The 14,314-nt window shown below is 30.5% G+C and overlaps 1 protein-coding gene across 1 annotated transcript; it reads right to left on the bottom strand.

The window, feature by feature from the left end:
* Positions 1-248: 248 nt before the first annotated feature.
* LOC125833927 (bidirectional sugar transporter SWEET1-like) lies at positions 249-2,995 on the bottom strand. The gene is made up of 6 exons (XM_049513086.1): positions 2,861-2,995; positions 2,728-2,764; positions 2,488-2,583; positions 1,658-1,937; positions 917-1,036; positions 249-613 (listed from the first exon to the last, which is right to left on the bottom strand). Exons 1-6 carry the CDS (start codon positions 2,901-2,903, stop codon positions 437-439), a joined length of 753 nt encoding a protein of 250 aa, XP_049369043.1. The 5' UTR covers positions 2,904-2,995; the 3' UTR covers positions 249-436.
* Between the last annotated feature and the right edge of the window lie 11,319 nt (positions 2,996-14,314).

Below are 14,314 nucleotides of genomic sequence, written 5' to 3'. Positions count from 1 at the left end.
AATCACTTCCTTTTAGGAACTGATTTACTGATTTTCGTGTTATATTTATTATACGTTAACTATATAGCACTACATAGCAGCTAGAAAATATCCGAACAAACAATATGTTAACGACATTTTGTTATAACAGCTAAAACAATATCTAGACAAACAATCAACTATATTCCCACTTTATTTTAATGATACTAATACTTGTGTTTCAACTTTTAATATTCTGATAATAAATCTGAAATACAAAAAGAAAATTGTTTGAAAAAGACTCTTGATTTCTTAAAAGAACTTTCACAATAACAAGGAGAATACTAATGATGTCTAAGTTATTACAATTACACACTTGATATAATGAGGATTACTCCTTCCAATTAGGAAAAAAAAATAACACAAAGTTTGGTTACATATTTTTCTTTTTTTTGATTGAATATTCTAATTAAATTCATCATACTTTTGCATCACTATTTTGGGTGTTAGGTATTTCCTTCTCATATGGCTTCTCTAATTCCATCTCTACTCTTCCATCTTCCTCACCTTTCTTGATTTGTCCTTTGTTTTCCCTATAAATGGCATACAATATCAATTGTGCTGTTCCTAGAAAACTTCCAACTCCATTTGGTACCTGTAAAAATTCATAACATAACAAGATTTAACATCGAGTTTATCTGAATCTAATACTAATTAAGCTCAATACTAAAATCCCTAAGAATTGAACTCATAGAACTTATAAAATCCTGAACCCGTCTCTATTAAATGGTATACATTAAAGTGAAAATACATATTTTCCAATAAAATGTTATATACACACACAACATATATAGATATTGAGTGTATATATGGGATACGAGTTTTAAAAAAAGTAAATTTTACCCCTCATGACCATATGATAAAAGTTGAAAGAAATGAAAGATTATAGTGTGCTTACTGCAATGAAAGGGTCTTTTCCAAGCAATCCATAGACAAACCATGAGGTGCCACAAAGAAAAACAAACAAGGACAAGAAGAAAGGCATGTACTCCACACTTTTAGTCTTGATCACTAGCCTCTGCCAAAATAGGAAATACATGAATAACAACAAATTACATGAAATATACTTGACAAGTTATTTAACCAAACAAGAAGATAAGCATTGTCAACAAAAGTAGCTTGAAATGATTTATAGGACAATGAGTAGTCTATTCAATGAAAAAACAAAGTTATTTAAGATAAAGTATTGTTTTTTATTTTCTCCATAGGATTCGATATCTGAAACCTTCTAGACCGACTAATCATATTTGTATTGAGTCCAATCAAAAGGATAAAGCGGTCCATATCAAAGAGGTTTATTAGGAACTCAATATCTAGGTTAAAAGCAACAAAAAATCAATAATTTACTAATGGTCACATTTAAATTCACTAGTAAAACTTTCGAATATTGACTTGAATTTTTCTCTTAATAAAATTTAGAACTTCATGACGATACTTATTTTCCTAAAATAGGATAAAAAAGTAGCCAGCAAGCGCTATTTCTATCGAAATTTATTAGTCCTACTACACCTCTTACCCTGTTCTATCTACACACAATATCGCTACACGTTAGTCATTTGATATCTGAAACCTACTAGTCCGACTAATTAGCGGGAATAAACGCTTCGTATCAAGAGAGGTAAGATTTAAAGATACATACCATAATTGACAAAGGAGAACCATACATAATGATGGAGAAAATAGCAGCAGCAAAGCCACTAAAGACCTTTCTTTTATTGCCATGAAGAGCTAACATTGAGACCAATGCAACAGTTGAGAAGATAGAAAGGACAACAAATAGAATTCCAGAGATTTTTGTTTTTTCCTTCTTTGGTGCAAATATGAGGAAAACTAACACATAGAATGCCTCAAGTCCTGCTCCTGTCCCATTGATAATTGATACCAACATGTTGTTTGGTGACACAAATGGTAGACCATACCTATTACAAAAAATCCATCAAATTTTTATCAATCACATACTCATTCTGTCGTCAATTAGTTTGTCCTACTAATTTTCGTTTTAAAAAAATGTTTCTTTCCCTTTTTTCTTTTAATTCATTGTACATATCTTTTGAATATATACTTTGACACTTGAAAGGTGAAACACATTTTATTTATCTTCTTAACCCAGGGCAGAGCTAGACACCAATGTAAGAATTCGGCTAAACTCGATAACTTTAATCCAAATAGTATTTATCACAAACTAAATAACTTAAAAAGTTTTTTTTTTTCCAAAAGAGTATGGATGGAGGTCACTTAAAAGTTGTAATGAGCTTTTTAAACCTAAGCTATTTACAAATTTAACACCCACACCTTGTATAGAATTCTGCTTTTTTGACTATTCAACAGGGGAAATTTGTTTCAATAAAAGGGGGAGCAAGTTAAAAGATTTGACTTCAAGGTCAAAATAAGTCAAATTTTCTTAAAAGAAAAGAACATATATATATATATATATATATTTGTTTGCTTAATTGAAGAAAATAATCTTACCAAGTAGAGAGCAAGCAATTGAGAAGTGTCATTACATATGGTATGCCTGAGAATTGCTCTGTTGACTTATTCATAATAACCCTCTTGAATGTTATCCTATACAATCAAAATGAAAAAGAAAGTTAGTTGTATGCACCTCGACTATTTCACGATACTTATTACCAGGATAAAATCAGATAACTCTGTCCACAAAGTAATATTTCATTTTAAATATTGAAAGAAAATTACAAGGAGGCTTACATTGGAGCTAAGAAGAGAAACAAGCCAGTAATATTGCCTATTCCAAGAAACAAATAAGAACAAGTCATGAAAAAAGAAACCATAATATAAATCCAAGAAAAGTAAAGTGAAAAATAGAAATGAGAACTCATACCAAAAATCCCAAACAAAGTGTGGAGAATTTTGATGATTGCCATAGCTAGAAGTTTTTAATTTTCTATTCAAGAAAGATATTGTGTTGAGAAGGGAAACGGTAGTGTATATGTAGAAAAAATATGTTAGGATTATAGGGAAGAGATATATTTATGTTTTTTATTATTATTATTATGTATAAATAGAGCCAAAAACAAACAGGTTGGCAAAAAGAAACAATCTTTTTGCTTTCGGTTTTTTCCAGCATGTTAGTATACGTGTTGTATTGGTAGTAGTACCTAGCTAGTATGAGATGAGGTCCTTATCCTTCTCTTCTTTTTTTTAGTGATGTCTCCTCAACCTAACCCTTAAACCGAACGACGTTAGATGGACTAAGAATATTTTTTACTATGATTGATGTCTTTTTAACCTAATCCTTCAACCGAATGATGCTAGACGGATTAAAGATATTCCTTTTGGTGATGTCTCTTCAACCTAACCTTCCAATTGAATGACGCTAGACGGACTAAAGATAACCCTTTTGGTAATGTTTCATTAACCAAACCCCCAAACCAAATGACACTAGACGGATTAAAAATATCCCTTTGGGTGATGTTTCTTCAACCTAACCCCCAAATTCATGAATGACGCTAGAAATACTAAGGATATCTCTTTTGGTGATGTCTCTTCAACCTAACCCCAATCGAATGACACTAGACAGACTAAGGATAGGTGAGAAAAAAAGAAAGAAAAGTTTTACTTCTAGTTGATCTCATCTATGAATTTTGGTTTCTTTCATCTTCACGGAAACTCTTTATCTATTTTTTGTCTAAACTAAACACACACAAATGGAATATGTGATTATCATCGAGGTTAGAGTGAAATGTATATAATAATCATAAATTAAAAAAAAATAAAGTTCAAGTTCTGAAATATAAAAAGAAATTTAGTATTTAAGGATAATTTTTTTCTTCAATAAAATTTTCACCATATTAATTCAAATTATTTAAACTTTAACACAGACACCAAATATCTGAAGAGAAATACACACGAGCATGATTGAAGACAAGTAGATTTCGAAGTGCTAAAATTTCACACCTAAGAATCCAATTCATGACTAAAAAAATGAAATTGAATCCCTTTTGCAATTACCCTAATAGAATTTAACAGTCAACATACAAACATTATTTAAAAGAATTTCACCACGCGCAAATGTAATTTTCGATTGAAGGAATTTAATTGATTACTTTTGAGCCAATTGTCGGTATATGATATAACGGTATTCGGGTCAACTTTGACAATCGTTGATACAAAATTGTCTAAGGAGCGATTTACTTACTCCTAAAGCAGAATTTCTCTACGATACTCAAATTAATTTTGATTTCATTAGTATTCAACGCAAGTTTAAATTTAATTTGACTGATCATATATTACTATAGAAATATATAAAAAGAAAAAATAATTAAACAGGTATAAGTATTTGATTCCGATTTAATAGAGACATTTTGGCAATATATACATTTTTAATTACGTACAGAAATGAACTATCCAAGAATAATTAGTAAGATGTCATGTCACAATTATTGTACCATGTGCTCGTAGGATAAAAATAACATAATTATGGAATTTTTTTTAACAGAAAAATCACAGAATTTTCACTATTAACACAAATCATTATGGCCGGAAAATCAAACTAGTGATAGATTCTTTTTTAAAACCTTTTTTAAAAAATAAATAAATTATTAATACAATTTAACAACATTACCCAAACCAAAACCATATGTAAAAAATTAATTTTGTGATTATTTTTTTTCAATTTATTGACCTTTTTACTGTATCTGGTTCATATTACATGATTTGTTAACTTTTTTATTTTGATTCAAAATAAGTAATGTTTTACATAACCACGGATGTAAAATTTTATTTTTCCAAAATTTACGGTTATTACTTTTTATTTATATTTATTAAGATAAGGTAGCTGGTGTGCCCCAGTGACTATTTTATTCAATATATGTAAAAGGTCTGTACTCTGTATATAAAAATTATTTTTAAAAAAAAAACCAGAAATAGAGCAAAACTAAAATAAATAAAAAGATGAAAAAGCTCTTATTTTCTAAACTTAAATAATGTAGGTGAAATTATCATATATCTCAAGTCTCTTATTTTCCCAAATTTACGCTTATTATTTCTTCGATAGTGTGAGTGTAATTATCATATTTCTTAAGGGGTGAGCCTAATTCAAAAAAATATCAAATAATATAGACAACAAAGAGTAATATTTATTTTACATATGAGTTCAATCCTAACCCCCCCCCCCCCCCCCCTAGGTCCACTCGTTAAAAAGATAATGAGTTCATGTCAGGTCAAATCTCTTTAATTAAATTTGTATTTATTTAATAATTAAATAAATTTACCCTTCGATTTCGAAAGTTGGATTTATCAACAATAGTTATTTTTGTGTTATAGGGTGAAAATTGGTGGTTTTTAGAAAATACACTTTTATGAGAAGAAGCCATATAATTGGGTGGCCTTATGCGAAACAAATATTCAAATATATATATATATATATATATATAGAACTATAATTAATTATCATATATCTATTTATTTTTTTCCCAACACGACAAGCTGCCAGGTTGGAAATATTCATATTGTTTTTGAAGAATCATAGAAAGGTTTAATATGAAAGAGAGAATTAACGGTCATTTTGGTGGCGGAGAATCGAGAGGATATATATTATATCAAATCGAACACTATGGAGGCGAGATGGGCTGGGGAGTAGGGATGTGCACTATTTGGATTAAACCGAAAAACCAAATCAAATCAAACCGAATTGTAATTTGGATTGGTTTTTTGGATTTTTGGTTTGGTTTTGGATTTATAAGTTACTTTGTTTGTTTTTTTGGTTTGGTTTCGGATTTAGAAAAATGAAAACCGAAAAAACCGAATTATATATATATAAAAATAAAAATAAAAATAGATTAATAATTACACATATAATATTTAGGTTTACTATGTAGGCCGTAGAGTACTAGTAATTCAAAATTACCGTAATATTTAGGCCCATATCAAATTACTGCCATCCTATTTCACTAAATTTTAGGCATTAGGTTTTACATTATAACTATAAATATCACATATTACTTGCACTTTCATGAAAAAAAAAATAGCTGAACTAGAATTAGCGGCGCTAGTCAACTTTTTTACTTTTGCAGTTTGCTCTTTTTTCTTGCTTTATTTTATTTGTGTGCTATTTGCTTTTGAAATTTTTATCTACTTCTTTCTAAAAAGTTTTTTCATCATATTTCAGGTTTAAGAGATCTTAATTGAAGACATGAGTTGAATTGCTGGTTCAACCTCGATGCGATTTGTGTTTAGTGATAATACTTTAGAGTTTAGAGTTAGTTTCATTGAAATTATTGATAGTATTGTGTTTTAATGTTTTACTCGTGATTATAATGGAAAGGATATTTAAGAGATTCAATATTATTACTTTTCCTTATATGGAATTTTGATTTTTTAAGCATGCAAATATAACTTTGATTATGTTATTAATTAGTTATGAAATAAGTTATAACCGAATAGCCAAACCGAAAAAAACCAAATCGAAAAGAGAAAAACCGAACCAAACCAAATTTTTTTGGTTCGGATTGGGTTATACTTTTTCAAAACCGAAAAACCCAAACCAAATAACACAAAACCGAACCGAAAAACCGAATGCACACCCCTACTGGGGAGTGCAGGTTCCCATTATTTTTTGGGGAAAAGACATGAGTTTACCCCTGAACTTATCTCGAAAAATCAGTTATACGCTTAAATTATCATAGCGACCTATTACATACTTATTTTTATTAAAAGTGTAACTAATACCACCTTCTAATATACAAAACCAGTCACACATACTAGAGTTGTGTGCACACGCCTGCCAGATCCTATGCAAGCATACACGTGTAATTTTTTAATTTCTTTTCCTAACCAAATTTGCCTCTATCTTCTCTCTTCATTTTTCACTTTTTTTCCAATCATTTTACCTCTATCTTCTCTCTTCTTCCTTACCTGAATGACACCATTTTTGTCTTTATTTTTTCTCTTCTTTCTTACCTGAATGACTCCATTTTCAATCCTTTCTTCTGATTATAAAACATACCAAACAAATTATTGCGACAAATAAGATCGACGGAGTAGAAGAGATGGTTAGAAAATTCGTGAGGGAATGGGGGACATGGATAGCAAATTAAATCAAAGTTATTATTCAATACGATTTCATCCCACTTGTCATCATCATTGACATTAATTTTGAACCCAAAACTTATATTTCTTAGCTTCTTAACCCTATCTAAACACCTTCCTTTCATTTGGATTTTTCAAATATGGGTCAAATGAACTTTAATTGGTAATGGTTTATTTTGAATTTTCTTTTTAGTTAGTAGTGTTTTGATGGTAATGGGTTGTGAAACTTGAAATAAATATTTTAGTTTGATATTGATCAATTTTATATTGTTGAGCCAATTTTGATTTTGCTATGTATAAACCATCATTGAACCCAAACCCTCGTTCTATCAAATTTTCAGCGCTGTGTAAACTTGATAATCTTGATAAGTGGGGGTGGGGAACAATTTACTTTTCTTGGTAATAAATATTTAGGAATTTAGGGTTTGACTCTTTAATGTTCTTTTGATGCTAATGGGTTGTGTAAAATTCAGATTAGAAAATTATTATTTTTAGTGAATCACTTTGCCGAATTAAGTATATGTCAAATTAGTGGAGAATTCTGAAGTAATGATAAAATTGAGTGAGAAATTGTAGAGTTTTGATAAGAAAAAAAATGAAGAAGAAGTCTAAAGGAGAATGAGAGAAGATGAGCATGAAATGGAGGAGGGTGGGGATCAAAAACAAAAGTGACTTTATTTTTTACTCAAACGCGCCTAATTTACTTTTTTATTTAATTTCATTTCCAAGTCAGTTCTGGGGTTGTATTAGTTACATTATCAAGAATAAGTGTGTAATAAATCGTCATGATAGTTTAAACGTATAACTGACTTTTTAAAACAAGTTAAAGGGTGAATTTATAACTTTTTCCTTATTTTTTGTGGAAAACATTTTCCTTCTTACCAAACACACCCTTAAACTTTTTGACCGTTTGTCCTGACCTTGATAAGTGAGTAAGATTAATTTTAATAACTCGATTGCTTGGCTATTCTGTTAGAGTTATTGATAAACCAAAAATTATTTTAAAAATTCCTTCCTTTAAAAGCTGTTATTTCCCACTGAATGTATGTCCAATGAGATGAATAACCAAACATGACATGTATGAGGTCCCCCACCCCATCTTGTGTGATGGTATTTGATCAGTTAGTCATTAAATTTGAGAGTTCGATCTGTTGGAATTTGAAGGCAGTAAATTAATGCATTTTGGAATTTAGCTATTTTAACCCCATACACACGAATCTAAAAGATAAAAACAAAATAATGTATAGGGGAAAATTCTAGACAGCGATAGGTGAATGAATCGAAAGATGACTTTAGAGAGGTCGGTAGGAAACAACTTTGTTTGTGGGGAGTCCTGTATGCTAGCTACCATCATTTTGACAAGGGCCTAGATAGTTTTGGAGAAGTGAAAAGAGTAAATTTTAAATTTAGCAAACATAAAAATCATATTAGCATTCTATAACTATAAGTATAAATTATAGGAACCACATATTATAAGTACTAAATAACATCATATCCCTTCTAGTTTTCTATTTACCAAAAATCCCTTAAAAATGATGTTTGCAGGATACATAGTTTCACTACAGGAAAAAGCTTTTTTTAAGACGAACATTTAGAGACTAGCTGATAATCTCGTCCTTGAAAGTACATGTATAGAGACGAGATTATATACTAGTCCCTAATTCTATGTTTTATTGCGAAGGCACTAAATCTAGTCTCTAAAAAAATTAGTATTTGGTCCCAAATTATAACTTGAGAGTGGGCGCGGGAGAAAAGTGCGCTCAAACATATATTAAAAAATTAAAAAAAAATAAAGTTAAAAGATTTATTTTCACCAAACTCATCAAGTGCCAAAAGTAAGAAATAAAATTCCTAAAAAATAAAACAAAAACTCTTTTCTTTTAAATACATATCTCGTTTTTATATTGTGCCCTAGCAGCAGCTCAGATCTGCAAATCGCTATTCTCAGCAAAAACATTGTAGTTTCTCAAAACAAGGAAAGCACGAAGTTAGCTCATCACGGCAGCTCACCTAAAACAGAGAAAGCACAACAGTTCACCAAAATATATTTTCATCTACTCTAATCTTGGGTATGCTCCTGTTCTGCGAGTTTATCTTTTTTCTTTTCTAAATTTGCTTTACTATTTGCTTTGCTAAAGTAACTCTTCATCTTCTTCATCTCTTGCATAATCTGATGGTAATTTTTTGTGCAATTATTGAAATATTATTGATTTGGGAGTCCTAGTTGAGGGAGTAGTCATTTGTTTTAAAATTTGTACAATATGTGAAAGATTGTCGAGTTGGAATTCCTAGTTGGAGTGTGTATGGTGTTGGGCTTGATCAAATACAAACTTTTGTTACTTCTTGTTATATTTCTTACTACTATTTATCTTATGAAATCACACTGCTATGCTCTTCTTGTTGTTGTTGTTGAACCCTTAGTTTTTATAATCAATTATATTCAATTAGCAATTTGGTTTGCAACTAGTTCAAGTTCGTCTCTTGTAAACCTCAAATAATATATGTTCTTTCCTCTTCAACTTACTACATCTACTCTTACAATTCTTAAAGTTGGAATAAAGTAATAGAAATTTACCAGATTATATATATTAAGTAGAATATCATATAGGTTTTTAATGTAGATGAGATTCTCTATCACTTTTGCTATATTCTATCTTAATGGAAGTTCTCCGCAAATCACAAATTAAAGCCAACTTTCAATAAAAATGTTGTAGCTTTTCAAAACAGAGAAAGGACAGTTAAATGATATGACTTCGTAATTTTGAATTGAGTAGATTTTTGAAAAAAAAGAGCCTTTTGTTGTAGCGGATCAAGCATCTCAAGTGTTTTATGCTAATGATAATCCCAAAAAAGATTGGCATATAGTGAAAAAGACTCGACCTCGTGATTCAAATTATTGATGATTTTTTAGATGACTTAGATAATTTTTCACAAAAGAAATGAAAAGGAACTAATGATATAAAGTATCTTCTATTAACTAAAATGTTTGGTGTCACCCATTCTGATAGGCATGCCTTTATTATCGCACAGGCTGGTTATTGAGGGGAAAAGTCGCGGACTGATTTTTCCTTTGATTCTCGATTAGGATGTTTGTATTCTGTAGGGAACAATAATACACTTCAATTATGCCACACTAAAGTTCAACTACGCTTTAAAAAGGCCCGTATATTTATAAATACTTATTGTTGTATTGAAAAATTATAATTTCTAGTACTTTTTGTATAGTTTTATAATTTTGCAAAGCTCAAAGATTAGTTTGATTCAATCCTTCGGTTCACTGGATAAGAATTTTACTTATTATTTTTGTACTTTTGCCTCTTTCTGCAGGTTCAGTATATAGATTGAAAATTAGGATGATCAAGTATGAATTGTACTATCAGATATTCATTCATCGCGCCTGGTGCAATTGGAAAGGGATGAGGACTAGCTGACGAGAGCTTAAGTCTCTGACATCAAAAGGCAAATTTCTAAGTATGAATTTATTTTTCCCAATCTACTGAACTAGTTAAGAAACACATATAAGAAGTTGAAACAAGTAAGTTTTTTTAACAAAAAAAATTGTACAAAAGACACAAGTTTATTCAACGAAATGACTAGTATGTGTAGCTAGTCCTTTTGGACTCAAAGACTAGTTTCAGTATTCAGACCACTACTGCTACTTTCAGCTATATATACAAATGGATCCTATATATAAGTCATAAGACTATAGTATCAAGCATGCATTTTGATCTACTTTGCTTCTGGACAACTATGTGTAGCTCTTTAGCAATCTCCATCGGAACTATGATTGGCCCTCTACATTTTTGTTGTAAATTGTGGATGTTTCTCTCTGTTCGAGTATGGAAGACAATTGCAGCATATAGAATCCTAGTATGGTATTTCTAGGAATCCTAGCATAGAATACACATAATGTCAACTTAAATACGCCATCTTATTAATATATCAACTCTTGTTAGTCTTCTTTATAGGGCTAGCTAGAGGATGAGCTAATGTTTACCATATTTCCAGTTTCCATAGTGAATTTCTTCCATCTAGTTGTAGGATATTGTGGAAGAAACGATTAATAAGCACTATTTATGTTGAACACAACCCACCATAGCTGATGAATCTGTCCAGTTCAATTCAACAGAAAGTTCCAATAATTAAAAAGGATCTTGTATCCAAAACTTTTTTTAACCCCCCAACCAGATTGTTTAGGTGTAGGGACATCATCTATAAAGTTATCTTTGATGTAAATGTTATGAATCCTTCACTTGTCTTTCTTCTTTGTTATAGTCCACTGTAACTTGCGTATTCCAACCTTATTCCAATTTGAGAAGTTCAATTTATTAAGCCCCTTGTCGACTAGGTCGAACAGAATAATTTTTGATCGAATAGAATAATTAATTATTGAAATAACAAACAACTAAACTAGCACGTAGTTGTTCTTACTCACTTATCTCTCTTTTTAGTTGTGGTCTGACCACCTTCTAATTCCAAATAGCCTATGTCTTGTCCTCCATGTATGATATCTTGTTATTGAAACTACTTCTCATAACATATTAAAATAGTTTTCTTTCTCCAGGCACTATTGGTAAGGGACGAGAACAAGGACTTACAAACCTTACCATGTCTTCTAATTAAGGAAATGGAGTGATACATAAGAACTATGTGGTTCTTGAGAAAGAGTGCATGCAAGTTTATACTCTATTTCCTTCTTCTACTAATGAAGTTAAGAAATACACCCAAGGAGATGAAACAAGTAAGTTTTTTTTATGTCTATTGAGATTTAATTACATATTTAACTGAATCTACTGCTCATAACATGGTAAATCATTTTTTTGGTTGAACAAAACAGCTTCTTATTGATAACAACTTATTCCCAATTGGATTGTAGTGAAGGACAAGGTGCTATTTATTTATAATGAAACAATTTCTCATTGATAACAATTTTTTTTATCAAATAAAACAACTTCTCCATGTTCTATTGGGAAGGAACAAGGAAAAGGACTTAACAACTCTACTATGTTTTATGATCAATGAATGATATTAAGCAATAGAAGTTTGGCACATGTGAGGAGCTATTTAGATATGAAACTTTTTTGTTCTGAATGGTTTCAAGTATGCCTAGTGATTTAATACTCAATTATCCAAGCATTTACCTTGTAGCTCGTCGTGATATTTAGATATGAAACATTTTTTAACTTGGTAACTTTTCGTAGTGGAACTTTTAATATGAAATATTGGACTTTAGCTTTTGTGTTTGAACTTCTATTTTGTAGCTTTGTGTCAAGAAAAATAGATGATTTTGTTGTGTCATTTATTGATTTTGTTTTACTCATAGTTAAAAATACAAGCGAGGAGTAGTAGAAATGCAGAATATCGATATTGTAGAAAATTATTGTAGACCTCAAACTCGTAACCATGTATTTGCTTTTGGGGTGGAGTAAAGCCGAAAGTCATGAAATGTGACACTTGCTCAAAAGTTGAATTAATGTATGTGCTGCATTAAACCCAAGAGGAAAAAAAATCCTTGAATAATGGATTGTCTACCTAGAAGATAAGATGAAAGAAAAAAGTTGAATGCAAAAATTCTTCACTGCTCAATAGTGACATATCCTGCATACGTCATCAACAGTTTCAGCTGAATGATCACTGGCATATTTTGCTATCCAAGTAAGTGAGCATATACCTATATTTATTTACGTATAGTTGTTTGAATAGTTATTGTAAGGCTGAACTGTTAGGAAACTAATAAGATGGTCGATCGTGTTTGAATGCTTTCTTCCCTTGTGGGGTCCTTTGCTGGAGGATTTTATTCTCTGAGCTGGGGTTTTTTTGATTACCTATTGCCTTTGGCTCTCAGTTATTGGACCAATGCTTTATATCTAGAGTTATTTGTATTATGAGTCATCTTTGCCTACCTTTTATGAAAACAATTTAATGATGTGATTGGAAGAAAAAATCGAGTTCTCTAACTACATACATACTTGAATAGCTAATGAAAGAGTAGGTCCATGTTAATAGGTATGATTGAACATGATCACTGTGCAAGAATCATATAGATCTGATCCATGCTACATAGCCGAAGTTGCTTCCCTGTCTTTTATTTCCTGCACAACTATATATGCTTGTCTTTTTAATCTATTTTTTATTTTCTGTACAACTGCACGTTACGTCTTCTTCCTCTGTTTTTTTTATTTTATACACAGTTGCACACATGCCTTCTTCTATTTTCTAAATATCTGCGCGTGCACATTTTTTATTTCTGCACAACTGTGTTCGCACATCTTTTATTTTCTGCCAGCTGAACTGAATCATACTCTTCAATAAGAACATAGAAATGTTATTTCATAAGAAATATAGTACCCCTTAACTAGATGTCTAACTTAATAATCTTTAAATGATTTCTAAGAGATGGCTTATATAATTGTTATTTGTTGAGAGCTTCAACTATGATAGTATAGCAACCCCAGTGTAGTACACCTACAATGAGATAAACAAACTTGAGATTCTTTCACCTAGTGTACTACATCAAGACATATAAACTTAAAAATTATAGATGTTTTAGACTTCTGATATGCTACTGAATGGACACTTGAGGTTCTAATAAGAAACTTTAGGAGGCGACCACAATTTAGAATTAAGTGAGGCTGCTATGCGAAAAGGAAAAAGAATTCTTTCGTTAAATGGCAATCAAAGATAACAATATGATGAAATCATTGTGTCCAGTACTCTACTCTGTGTTTGTCTCCAAACACTACATCAAGATGTATAAACTTGAAAATTATAGACGTTATAAACTTGTGATGTAGTACCAAATGGACACTTAAAAGTTCTATTTTGGTGCATCATTTGATGGTTTCTTAGCATATTATTTGTAATGAAGCAACAATGTCTCGATCTTTTAGTATGGTTTTCTGTTTTTTGGTACACTTCTTGTATCTGAAACATTTTTGTTCTTAGTTGATGAAAAAGAAAAAGAAAGCTCTAAGAATGATTTGTAAGAGATATAAATCTTTTTTCCTAGAAGATGATCACAGTTCAATGGATATCTATAATGTTTAGCAGTGAAGAAACTCTTTATTGTAGCAGATTATGTGATAATGAACATTGGAGTTGTATTTAAACATTTTTTTAATAAAAATGAGTAAAATGGCTACTTGATCAAGGGATCGACATGGAAACTTATTGTTGCATTTGTGATAAAAATTTGAATTGTTTGTTAATGCATCTCAAAGCTTTCCTAATTAATTTTTTTTACATC

This window comes from Solanum verrucosum, unplaced genomic scaffold, assembly GCF_900185275.1.
Source record: "Solanum verrucosum unplaced genomic scaffold, falcon-dt-bn FXZP01000108.1, whole genome shotgun sequence".
Taxonomy (NCBI): domain Eukaryota; kingdom Viridiplantae; phylum Streptophyta; class Magnoliopsida; order Solanales; family Solanaceae; genus Solanum; species Solanum verrucosum.
This window is presented reverse-complemented; position numbering and strand designations above follow the sequence as displayed.